Genomic DNA, 13555 nt, shown 5'->3' on the forward strand with positions numbered 1-13555 from the left:
TACCTATTGTGATTTTAACCACAGATATTTGTGAGTTAAGCTATAGCAAGCATAGTTTTTTGATATGTTAAAATATCTTAGTGTGTTATGGTTTATTTTTATTTATTATGTATTTATTTTAAAAATTTCCACCTTTATCTTAGATTCAGAGGGTACAGGAGCAGGTTTGTTACATGGGTATAGTGTGTGATGCTGAGGTTTGAGGTATGGTTGATCCTGTCACCCAAGTACTGAGTACAACACCCAAAAGTTAGTTTTTCAACCTTTCTCCCTTCCTTCCCTCCTTCTTCTTGTAGTTCTCAGTGTCTATTATTGCCATTTTTATGTCTATGAGTACCCATTATTTAGGTCCTACTTATAACTGAGAAGATGTGATACTTGGCTTTTTGTTCCTGCATTAATTCACTTAGGATAATGACCCCAAGCTGCATCCATGTTTCTGTAAAAGACATGGTTTTGGTTTATTTTTATGGCTATGTAGTATTCCATGGTGTATATGTATTACATTTTCTCTATCCAATCTACCATTGATAGAAACCTAGGTTGATTTCATGTCTTTGCTGTTGTGATTAGTGCTGTAATATATATACGAGTGCATGTGTCTGTTGGTAGAATGATTTGTTTTATTTTGGATATGTACCCAGTAGTAGAATTGCTGAGTTGAATGGTAGTTCAAAGTTTTTTCAGAAATCTCCAAGCTGCTTTCCACAGAGGCTGAACTAACTTACATTCCCACCAACAGTGTGTAAGTATAACTTTTTCTGTGCAGCTTTGCCAGAATCAGATGTTTTTGGACTTTTTAGTAATAGCTATTCTGACTGGTGTGAGATGGTATCTCATTGTGGTTTTGATTTGCATTTTGCTGATGATTAATGATGTTAATTAAGCATTTTTTCATATATTTGTTACCCGCTTGTATGTCGTCTTTTAAGAAGTGTCTGTTTATGGTGTTTCCCATTTTTTAATGGGATTGTTTTTAGCTTGTACAATTGTTTAAGTTCCTTATAGATTCTGGATATTAGACCTTTGTCGAATGCATAGTTTGTCAATATTTTCCCATTCTGTAGATTGTGTGTTTACTCTGTTGACAGTTTCTTTGTACCTAAGTGCTTAGTTTAATTGGGTCGCACTTGTCAATTTTTGTTTGTATTGCAATTGCTCTTGAGGCCTTAGTGATAAATTTTTTCTCAAGGCCAATGTACAGAATGGTGTTTTCTAGGTTTTCTTCTAGGATTCTTCTAATTCGATGGCTTACATTTAAACCTTTAATCCATCTTGAGCTAAAAGGTTTTTTTTTTGGAGTCAGGGTCTTGCTCTGTTGCCCAGGTTGGAGTGCAGTGGCACGAACACAGCTCACTGCAGCCTCACTCTGCCTCTGTGTCTCAAGCGATCTTCCTACCACGTCCTCCCAGATAGCTGGGAGTACAGGCATGTCCCACCATGCCGGGATGATTTTTGTGTTTTTTGTAGAAATGGAGTTTTACCATGTTGCCCAGGCTGGTCTCAAATTTCTGGGCTCACGTAATCCATCCACCTCGGCCTCCCGAAGTGTTAGGATACAGGTGTCAGAGTTAATTTTTGTATGGTGAAAGGTAAGGGTCCAGTTTCATTCTTCTGCATATGGCTAACCAGTTATTCCGTCACCATTTATTGAATAGGGAGTCCTTTCCCCGTTGCTTATTTTTCTCTACTTTGTCAAAGATCAGATGGCTGTAGGTATGTGGCTTTGTTTCTGGGTTCTCTATTTTGTTCCATTGGCTTATGTGTCTGTTTTTATACCAGTACCATATTGTTTTGGTCACTGTAGCCTTACAGTATAGTTTGAAGTTGGGTATTGTGATGCCTTCAGCTTTGTTCTTTTTGTTTAGGATTGCTTTGCCTATTTGGGCTTTTTTTTGGTTCCGTATGTATTTTAGTATAGTTTTTTTCTAGTTCTATGAAAAATCACATTCATAGTTTTGTAGGAATAGTATGGAATCTGTGGATTGCTTTGGGCAGTATGGCCATTTAAATAATACTGATTCTTCCAGTCCTTGAGCATGGATATTGTAAAAGGAATTGCTTTCCTGATTTGGATATGAGCTTGAAGGTTGTTGTTGTTTGGAAATGCTACTGATTTTTGTATATCAATTTTGTATCCGAAACTGTAATGAAGTCATTTAATCAGTCACAGGAGCCTTTTGGAGGAGTCTTTAGGGTTTTCAAGTTGTAGAATTATATCGTCATGAAGAGAGAGAGTATGAATTTTTTTGTTCTATTTGGATGCCTTTTGTTTTCTTTTCTTGCCTGATTGCTCTGGGAAGGACTTCCAGTGCTATGTTGAATAGGAGTGGTAAGAGTGGACACCCTTTTCTTGCTCAGGTCCTTAAAGGGAGTGCTTCATGTTTTTGTCTGTTTAATATGATGTTAGCTGTGGGTTTACCTTAGATGGCTCTCATTACTTTGAGGTATGTTCCTTCTATGCCTGGTTTCTTGAGGATTTTTGTGATGAAGAGATGCTGGATTTTATTGAAAGTTTTTTTCCACATCTATTGGGATAAAGCTATGGTTTTGTTTTTTAATTCTGTTTGTATTGAATCATATTATTGATTTGTGTATGTTGAACCAACCTTGCATATCAGGAATGAAGCTTACTTCATTCCTAGTAATTAAAAAGTTAACTCATGGTGAATTAACTTTTTGATGTGTTGCTGGATTTGGTTTGCTAGTATTTTGTTGGGGACTTTTGCAGCTATGTTCATCAGGGATATTGGCCTGTAGTTTTCTTTTTCATTGTGTCTTTGCTGGGTTTTGGTATCAGGGTAATGCTGGCTTTGTAAAATGAGTTAGGGAGGAGTTCCTTGTACTCAATTTTTTTTGAATATTTTTGTAGGATTGCTACTAGCTCTTTGTATATCTGCTACAATTTGGCAGTGATTTTATCTTGTCTAGGATTTTTTTGGTTGTTGATAGGTAACCCAAAAAAAAAAAAAAATCCTGACCCAGAAAATTCACTGCCAAATTTTTAGCGTATACAGTTTTGGAGCTCAATCCTTGGTCTGTTTCAGGGTTTTAACTTCTGCCCTGATTTGTGTTTTCCTAGGAATTTATCCATTTTCTATGAGATTTTCTAGTTTGTTGTGCTTAGAGGTATTCATAATTGTTCTTGAGGATCTTTTGTCTTTCTGTCCCAATCGGGATTGGTTGTATCATCACATTTTGTCATTCATTCTGACTTGTGCTTATGTGGATTTAAAAAAAAAATCTACGGGCGCGGTGGCTCGCAAGCCTGTAATCCCAGCACTTTGTGTAACTTTGAACACGTAAGAGGGCCGAAGTTGCGGTACATTAATGTTAAATGATTAAAGTATGGATACTACGAGAAGCTTATTTTACGATGCGTCAGAGATCATTATCACTATATCCGCTGTTAGAACTAATCTACAAGGTGAACCTCGTCGTTACATCTACTTAAAAAAATTTGTGTAATCAAAAAACTTAGACCGGGCGTAAATCAACTTGTAACGATTAACGTTAAATCTTTGTAGAAGACGCACGACAGGGGGGGGCCTGTAGTCCCAGCTACGTTGGATGGCTGAGGCGGGAGGAATGGCGTGAACCCGTGAGGCGGAGCTTGCAGTGAGCGAGATCGCGCACTGCACTCAGCCCTGGTCAACACAGCGAGGACTCTGTCTAAAAAAAAAAAAAAAAAAAAATCTAGCTATGTGGTCTATCAATCTTCTTTATCTATTCAAATAACCAGCTTTTTGTTTTGTTGGTTTTTTGTGTGGATTTTTGTCTCAGTTTTGTTTAGGTCTGCTCTGATTTCCATTATTTTTTTTTCTTCTGGTAGCTTTGGGGTTTATTTTGTGTTTTTCTGGTTCCTCTAGGTGTGATGTTAGATTGTTAATTTAGATCTTTTAGCTTTTTGAGTTAGGCCATTAGTGCTATGTGCTATAAAATTTCCTTTTTTTTTTTGGAGACAGTCCTGCTCTGTTGCCCAGGCTGGAGTGCAGTGGCTCCATCTCAGCTCACTACAACCTCCGCCTCCCGGGTTCAAGTGACTCTCCTGCCTCAGCCTCCTGAATAGCCGGGATTACAGGCACCCACTACCACACCTGGCTAATTTGTTTTTGTATTTTTCGTAGAGACAGGGTTTCACCATGTTGGCCAGGCGATCCAGAACTCCTGCTGTCAGGTGATCTACCCACCTCGACCTCCCAAAGTGTTCGGATTGCAAGCATGAGCCACTGCGCCTGGCCTAAAGTTTCCTCTTAACACTGGTTTGGCTGTATCCTAGAGACTTTGCTATGTTGTGTCTTTGTTTTCATTTATTTCAAAAAATTTTTAAATTTCTGCCTTACTTTCATAGTTTACCCAAAAGTCATTCAGGAGCAAGTTGTTCAACTTCCATGTAATTGTATGATTTTGAGAGATCATCTTGGTATTGATTTCTATTCTTATTCCACTGTCGTCTGAGAATATGGTTGGCATGATTTCAATTTTTTGAATTTATTGAGGCTTTTTGGCGAAGCATGTGGTTGATCTTAGAGTATGTTTCATGTGCATGTGAGAAGAATGTGTATTCTGTGGTTGATGCGTGGAGTATCCCGTAGGTGTCTATTAGGTCCAATTAGTCAAGTGCTGAATTTATGTCCAGAATTTGTTAGTTTTCTGCCTCCATGACATGTTTAATGCCTGTCAGTGGGATGTTGAAATCCCTCACTATTATTGTGTGACTGTCTAAGTCTGTTCCTAGGTCTAGTAGTAGTTGTTTTATATATCTGATTGCTCTACTATTGGATGCATATATATTTAAGATAGTTAAGTTTTCTTGTTGAACTATTTTTCATTATGCAATGCCATTTTTTGTCCTTTTTAACTCTTGATTGTTTATCGTTTGTTTTATCTGATACAAGAATAGTGACACCTGCTCTTTTTCTGTGTTCTCTTTGTGTGATAGATCTTTCCCCAACCCTGTACTGTGAGCCTATGAGTGGTGTTATATGTGAAATAGCTCTCTTAAAGACAGTAGATGGATGAGTTTTTTTTTTTATCCAACATGCCATTCTGTACCTTTTGAGTGGGGCATTTAGACCATTTACACTCATAATTAATATTGATACGTGAGGTTTTGATCCTATCATGAAGCTGTTAGCTGGTTGCTTTGTAGTTTGTGTGGTTGTTTTATAAGGTTTGCAAGCTATGTACATGGATATTTGTGTTAGTAAGTGTTGTTCTTTATTTCCATGTTTAGAACTCCCTTAAGGATCTCTTGTAAGGTTGGTCTATAGGCAACAAATTCCGTTGATGCTTGTTTGTCTGAAAAACATTTATTTCTCTTTTGCTTATTGAGCTTCGTTTGGGTAGATACGAAATTTCTTGGCTAAATTTTTTTTCTTTTAAGAATACTGAAAATAAGCCCCCAGTCTCTCCTGGCTTGTGTGGTTTCTGCCGAGAAGTCAGCTGTTAGGCTGATGGGGTTCTGTTTGTAAGTGATCTGACCTTTTTCTCTAGCTACCTTTAAGATTTTTTCTTTGGTGTTGGTCTTGGACTGTCTGGTGACTAAATGCTGTGGCAATGTTCATTTTGTATGGTATCTTGTGATGTTCTCTAGATTTCTTGTATTTGGATGTCTATATCTCTAGCAAAATTAGGTTAATTTTCTTGAATTATTTCCTCATATATGTTTTTCAGGTTGTTTTCTTTTTATCCATCTCTCTCAGTAATGCCAGTAATTTGTAGGTTTGGCTGCTTTACATAGTCTGATATTTCTTGACGACTTTTTTTCATTTTTCAGCCTTTTAAAAATTTTTTTGTTTGGGTAAATTTGAAAGATCAGTCTTCAAGCTTTGAAATTCTGTCTTTTTGTTTGTCCAGTCTGCTGATAAAACTTTCAGTTTTATTTTGTAATTTCTTAAGTGAGTTTTTCAATTCCACTATCTCTGACTGATTTCTTTTTAAGATGTTTAATCCCATTCATTTCCTGGATTGCCTTAGAAGTTTCTTCTAATTTTCAACATTGTCTTGGATATCATTGAGCTTCCTTGCAGTCCATGCTTTGAATTCTTTAATTGTCAATTCTTCTGAGTTTCCATTTTGGTTATGGTCCATGGTTGGAGAGCCAGTGTGATCCTTTGATGGTGTTACCACACTCAGATTTTTCATGGTGTCCGAAGCTTTGTGCTGGTTCCTTCTCCTTTGGAGATGCTGTCACTTCTAACTTTTGTAATAATTTTCATGCTTTTAAGGTATTTTTTTTCTTTCTCTATAATGTTATTATTGTTATTTTGTCTTCTTTCCCTTTCCCTGCCTCCATGGGGGGTGTGGCTATAGTGAATGCTGGGTAGGGCCTTTTGGCTTTGCTTCTATAGCTTTATACACTTCTGTCAGCAGGTTTTATATTGGGCTGTGCTGTTCAACCTATAAGCCATTGGATGGCAGTTATGAGTGAGAGTGGGCTTTGGCCAATGTGACTGGGTGTATACTTGACCCGTGTTTGGTGGGAGAAGCTCTCTGTTGCCTCAGGCAAGAGGCTGATGTGTGTAGTGCACGGTAGTCTGAGCTCCCTCCTCTGCTCTGGAGAAGGGCACAAAATGGGCATGTCCAAACTGGGCAGGTCCTACTAGGTCTCCCTGTGGCAGGCATCAGTGCTGAGGGAGAATTCAGTGGGCAGCCCCTAAGTGCCCAGAGGAGTGTCTAGGCATAGTGATGGGAAACCTCAGCCCCAAGTTCTCTGCATGGGAGTGGGGGTGCCCTATGCTCCTAATCCAGGAAAGTGGGTTTTCCAGATTCCTGGAGATCTGCTGGCTGTGAAATGGAGAGGGTCTCCTGCACCAGGATTTCTGCACTGGAATGGTGGGACACCTCAGGGTACTGAACCAGGCAAGCAGGTACTCTGAATCCCTGGAGACAGGCCTGGGTATGAAACAGAGAGGGCCCCCTCTACCAGGATCTCTGCATAGATAGGAATGGTGCAGAGTGTGCTGTTCCAGGTGAGTGAGTTGTCTGAATGTCTGGAAATCTGCCTGGCTGTGGGCAGAGAGGGCCCCTCTTGCACCAAGATCTTTGCACAGAGGGGTGAGGTGACTAAGGCTGCTGGGCTAGCCAAGCAGCTGCTCTGAATGCCTGGAGATCTCCCTGGGCATGAAGCATAGAGGACCTCTCTAAACCTGGATCTCTGCAAAGGAAGAGTGGGATGGCTCAGGCTGCCAATCTGGGCAAGCAAGTGCATTGAATGCCTGGAGATCTGCCTGTGCATCCTGCTGCACCACGTGGAATAGGGCTCAGGTTGCTTGTCCATGGGAGCGGGTGCTTCAGTTGCCTGCAGATTAGCCTGGGCATGGACTAAAGAGGGTCCAGTGTCATGATCTGTGTCTATGAAGGGTGCGGTGGCTTGAATGCCTGGGTTTCTGCCTGAGAGTGGAGCAGAGAGGGCCCTGCTGCCCCACAGTGTCAGGGTAGCAGGCTGGAGCACCCAGCAATGACACATGCAGACAGGTTCCAGATCACCAAGCTGCCTCTGCCTGCCAAGTCTTGTTGTCCAGGAGATATTGCAGCTGTAGCAGCTTTCCTCCCACCCCAGGCCTGCGACGGGGTAGAGTACAATTGTAACACCTACTGCTGAGGCAGTTTTCACATTTCTGGCTCCAAAGCAGGGAATCTAATTTCTGGCATGCCTGCACAGACACACTGCCAGATTTCCAGGTTGAATTGTAAGTGCTTGAATTCAAAATGGCCTCCTGCTGTTGGTCCCTGCAACTTTTCCTGGTGTCTTTCCCTCACAGTATCTCCATACCTCTTTCCCAGTTAGCTCCAGGTCTAGGGAGAAACAAATGCTCTCGGGATCTAGGGTGCCCTTCATGATTCTGGTGGAGTCCTGCTTTCCTTCCTGAATTAAAGCTCACAGTTGATTTTTATGTACTATCTTGCTATTTCCAAGTGGCTGAGAAATGCTAAAACCTTCAAATCTGCCATCTTTGGGGAAAAAAACCTCAAAAACTATTGTGATTTTAAACTGGTATCATGCTTATATTAATATTTCTTTTATAAGGTTTAATTTTTATTTGGCTGAATTTAAATCCTTGAGGAAAAGAAATGTAAAACATATTAGTATTTTCCCAATGATTGACCGTTAAGTTTTTGTACTAAGATTTGAATTAAAATTATGCAGTTACAATGTGATCTGGACTTGGATGCCTTTAGTTCATATTTTACAAGGAATCAAACTTCTTTTTATATACCTGCTTTTCTATTGATCACTAGAGGTTGAAGATATTTCCTTTTTGTTCAGAATGTTTTCTGACTTACTAAACACCAAAATTTTGATCTAGGAGTATACTTATTTTCTTTATTTTTTTTTTTTTTTTTTTTTTTGAGACGGAGTCTCGCTCTGTCGCCCAGGCTGGAGTGCAGTGGCCGGATCTCAGCTCACTGCAAGCTCCGCCTCCCGGGTTTACGCCATTCTCCTGCCTCAGCCTCCCGAGTAGCTGGGACTACAGGCACCAGCCACCTTGCCCGGCTAGGTTTTTGTATTTTTTTAGTAGAGACAGGGTTTCACCGTGTTAGCCAGGATGGTCTCGAACTCCTGACCTCGTGATCCGCCCGTCTCGGCCTCCCAAAGTGCTGGGATTACAGGCTTGAGCCACCGCGCCCGGCCTTAATGATATCCTTAATTTTTAAAAGTAATTCTAAGAGTTTCTAATTACTGTTCTTGTTCTAAATGTTTATGAGGAAGGGAATACTGTAATGAATCAGTTGAATTTCAGTTTCATTATACCTTGCTTATACTAAAATCAGAAGGCCCTCATAGATCTTTGTTTTTTTTTTTTTTTTTCTGGAGACAGAGTCTCACTCTGCTGGAGTGCAGCGGCGTGATCTCGGCTCACTCCCACCTCCACCTCCCAGGTTCAAGTGATTCTCCTGCCTCAGCCTCCCGAGAAGCTGGATTATGGGCGCGTGCCACCATGCCCAGCTAATTTTTGTATTTTTAGTAGAGATGGGGTTTCACCGTGTTGGCTAGGCTGGTCTCGAACTCCTGACTTCAGGTGATCTGCCTGCCTCGGCCTCCCAAAATGCTGGGATTACAGGCGTGAGCCACTGCGTCTGGCCTCCACATAGATCTTTAAAAATTAAATTAGATTACTGTATAATTTTTGAGAATTGAATGGGAAATTTATTTTAGCATCCTTTGGTTTTAAATCTTTTACTTTTGTAATTATTTCTGATTATCATTTATTATTAGCCTGCTGTCTTGTTTTCATGGTGACAATTATTTAGAAATTTAAATATGTGCTACCATTAGAGAATGCTTTCTTTCTACTGACTTAAAATAACCAGTTGGTAACCTTCAAAGGACATAAGCCTGTAGCAGACGGAAAAAACTGTCTCAAAGCTAGCTTGATGCACACGTTACATATAAGTGTGTGCATGGAAAGGCCACCTTATATTCCAATTTCTTCTCATTTCTTAGTTTTCATTGAAAGGAACTCTAGCCTGAGGTAGGCAGGTTTTTAAATAACAGAAATGTATATTAAATTTCCCTCCATATTATTTGAAATAGGTTTATAATAAGAAGAGTATATATTTTAAGACTTTCCTTTTAAAAATTATACTGAAAATAGTTTGTTTTTAATCTTATTCATTCAGTGTTATCTACAAACTTCTGGCATCGAAAAGTGAAGGAATCAGGGTACAAGCTCTTAAGGCAATGGGTTATTTTTTAAAACATCTGGCCCCAAAGTAAGTATGCCTGAAATCTAAGATGAACACTTTTATTCTACTTATTTATTTTATAAGTCTTTGCAGTAGCAATTTTGTTCTATAGTCCTCTAGTTTTCTTGTATTTTATTCATAAATTGCTGTATGAATGTAAACAGTAGTACATATTTTAAAAACTAAGTTGAACAGGAATTTTTTTTATACATAAAATTATTTAAATTATCCATATATTTAATGTGAATTGTGAGAATTAGTTTGGACAACTTGCATTCAAGAAGCTATGGAGACTTGATTTCAGGTGACTCACATCATTTTTGCTTTATCTGTGTTGTAAAGTAATACAGTAACCTGGATGTTTGTCACATAGTGTGTTCTCATATATGCATAACTCTGAACTGAAACTTCCATGCTTATTTTCTTAGCTGAATGCAGATATTCATGTTCTGCCTCTTGTTCTCTGTACCGGAAGTAGTTTATTTTAAAAAGAAAATTTTTTGGTTTAGAACAAGTGTTGGTAAACTGCAGTGTTTAGGAATCCAGCTAGCCACCTGTAAATACAGTTTTACTGGAAAACAGCCACAATAGTTTATTTGTGTATCATCTGTGGCTGCTTTCATGATACAAAGACATTGTTGAGTTGTGACAGAAATCACCTGGTCCACAAATTCTAAAATATTTACCCCTAGCCATTTGCAGAAAACTTTGCTGACCCCAAGGGTAAAATTAAAGTTTTGATCCTTTAGTTTCTGAATTTATGCTTGGAAAGTTAATTTTTTTATATATGTTTTCATAGTATTTATTTTTTAAAATTATATTACATTTCTTCTACTTTTTCTCCACGTTGTTTTTCTACTTAAGTACTTACTGTGCTTTAGATGAGCGTTAGATAATCGTCCTCAAGAGAGACTAAGTTAGTGCTGGTAGACTGTAGCAACTTCATTAAATAAATAACTGCTCTGAAGATTTTGGGGAGGAGGTTTTGCTGTGCTGTTGCATAGGCAAACTTGTCTTTTTTTTTTTCAACTGGTTATGCTTATATAGTGGTTAGCATTTCTCTACTTAAAGGTTCTGTGGCTTTAGAAGTTCTAGATTGAAGATAGTTGGGAGAGTAATTGAGTTGGGAATTGTTTGTAGTGTGAAAAAGTATTTTGTGTTTCCTTCATCCAGCATGCTTATTAAGTAGAGCACAGAAAAGCTCTACATTTGTTGATTTCTTTTTGTGTAATTGCAGGAGGAAAGTTGAAGTCATGCTTGGACATGGATTGTTTTCATTGCTAGCTGAAAGGCTCATGCTTCAGACAAATTTAATCACAATGACCACATATAATGTCCTGTTTGAGGTAGGAATGTACTTAGGATTTACTCCTCTAAATTTCTTATTATAAAAATGCGTCTTAACATTGTGTAGGTAAATAAGATCATTTACTTTTATTTTATTTTTTGAGACAGAGTCTCACTCTGTCACCCAGGCTGGAATGCAGTGGTATAGTCTCAGCTCACTGCAACCTCCACCTCCTGGATTGAAGTGATTCTCCTGTCTCAGCCTCCCCAGTAGCTGGGATTACAGGTGTGCGCTACCACACCCGGCTAATTTTTGTATTTTTAGTAGAGACAGGGTTTCGCTATGTTGGCCAGGCTGGTCATGAACTCCTGACCTCAGGCGATCCACCCACCTCAGCCTCCCAAAGTGCTGGGATTACAGGCATGAGCCACCATGCTGGCCAGATCATTTAAGTTTGTAATGTACAGCTATGAAATGATACAAAGGAGATGTGGCTGCATTTTTATAAATCTATTATTAATTTGTGAATTTTTAAACAGTATCGTTATTTCTGTTTAAGTATTCCCTTCATTGTATTAACTATTTGATGTCTCATTTTATAATTAAGAAAACATAGAGTAATAATGCTGTAGTCATTTTAGAAGTATAATACTTAGCATGACAATATTGGACTAAAAATATACTATATTTTGATTAGTGTTGTACTTAAAGCTCATTAATAGTGACGCTAATCCCGTGATTTGCTAATGTAATCCATTGTTTTACTTCTGTAGATTCTTATAGAACAGATTGGTACTCAGGTGATACATAAACAGCATCCAGATCCTGATTCTTCAGTAAAGATACAAAACCCTCGTATGTATTTTATATACTTGAACAAAAACTACCTTTTGCTACTTAAAAGAAAGTCACTGTGAACAACCTAAAATCGATGTTGTTGAAACAGACTGTTAGATGAATATTTCATTAAGGGTGATGATACTAGTTTTGTTTGTGTTTTATGTTGAATATTCCTTCGAATCAACCTTAAGTTATGTGGAAATTCTTATATAAAGGTTTTGAATAATTGTTTGCTTAAGGTCTTGATTTAATATATGTTCAGACTTTCAGCAAAATTTTGATTGTGCTCTTTAGTGATGTCAGGCAGAATTACATGGACTATGGAGGTAGTTTTTTCTTCAATTACTGTGACTATAACAATACCAAATTTAGAATACAAAATATGTCTTCTTTATTGTTTATGAAGATAGTCTTGTTAAGCAGTCTTTTCTTTTGATACTTAGAATTCTTAAGCACTTGTATAAAGTATACCTTTTTCATCTTGCTTTTTAAGATCATGTTATTAAAATTATTAGTGTGTAGGGTTTCAGAATTTAATTACATTTTATGTGGTTAAGTGTGTTTGTGTATTTGATGCTCCAGTGCTAATTTTCAAAGTACATGGCTTTGAAGTTTAATTTTCCTCAGCTTTCAGAGAAACATGATGTCATTATTTTACCTATGTTACCCAGGCTGGTCTAAAACTCCTGGGCTTGAGCATTCTTCCCACCTCAGCCTCCCAAAGTGCTGGTATTACAGGCATGAGCCACCGCACCTGGTCTAAGTGCATATTTTTTTAAAGTTTTTTTTTTTTTTTTTTAATTTAAGCTAAGTTCTGGAGATTATTTATTTATTTAGAGACCTAGTCTTGTCTTGCTCTGCCGCCCAGGCTAGAGTGCAGTGGCAGGATCTCAGCCACTGTAACCTCTGCCTCCTGGTTCAAGCGATTCTCCTGCCTCAGCCTCCCTGGTAGCTGGGATTACAGGTGCCTGCTACCAAGCCTGGCTAATTTTCGTATTTTTTGCAGAGACGGAATTTCATCATGTTGGCCAGGGTGGTCTTGAACTCTTGACCTCAGGTGACCCAACTGCCTTCAGCCTCCCAAAGTCCTGGGATTACAGGCATGAGCCACTGTGCCTGGCCCAATTTAAGCTAAATTCTGGAGATTTAAATAGCTTTATGCTAAGACCATTACAATAGTAGTTTACTTTGCATTTCCTGGGGAGATGAGATGTTGAATAGGTTTTAATTTCCTTTGGGTTTTTTTGTGTCTAATTTTACTTTTAAGATTATGAAAGAAAATCGTCACACCTTTAAAAATTCACTATGGTAGGCTGGGCTTGGTTGCTCACACCTGTAATCCCAGCACTTTGGGAGGCCGAGGCGGGTGGATCATAAGGTCAGGAGTTCAAGACCAGCCTGGCCAAGATGGTGAAACCCTGTCTCTACTAAAAATACGAAAATTAGCCAGATGTGGTGCCAGGCGCCTGTAATCCCAGCTACTCGGGAGGCTGAGGCACGAGAGTTGCTTGAACCTGGTGGGTAGAGGTTGCAGTGAGCCAAGATCATGCCACTGTACTCCAGGTGACAGAGTGAGACTCCATCTCAAAAAAAAAAAATTCACTATGGTAAATGAAAGACTATGTGTGCATAACATAAATTATGATGAGGAATCTAAGAATTTATTATCTTTTTCTGAGATTTTGATTATAGTGTTTTTTCTTTTCTTTTTTTTTTTTTTTTTTTTTTTTTTTT

The 13555-nt window shown here is 38.6% G+C and overlaps 1 protein-coding gene across 1 annotated transcript in view; it reads left to right on the top strand.

The window, feature by feature from the left end:
- The window catches only part of LRBA (LPS responsive beige-like anchor protein), a 621489-nt gene that overhangs the window by 139798 nt on the left and 468136 nt on the right, over positions 1 to 13555 (top strand). Inside the window, exons 18-20 of the mRNA XM_017871033.1 lie at positions 9628 to 9720; positions 10931 to 11039; positions 11755 to 11836. Coding sequence (XP_017726522.1) covers positions 9628 to 9720; positions 10931 to 11039; positions 11755 to 11836 — 284 coding nt within the window. The remainder of the gene's footprint in view (positions 1 to 9627; positions 9721 to 10930; positions 11040 to 11754; positions 11837 to 13555) is intronic.

This window comes from Rhinopithecus bieti, unplaced genomic scaffold, assembly GCF_001698545.2.
Source record: "Rhinopithecus bieti isolate Rb0 unplaced genomic scaffold, ASM169854v2 scaffold_3878, whole genome shotgun sequence".
NCBI lineage: Eukaryota > Metazoa > Chordata > Mammalia > Primates > Cercopithecidae > Rhinopithecus > Rhinopithecus bieti.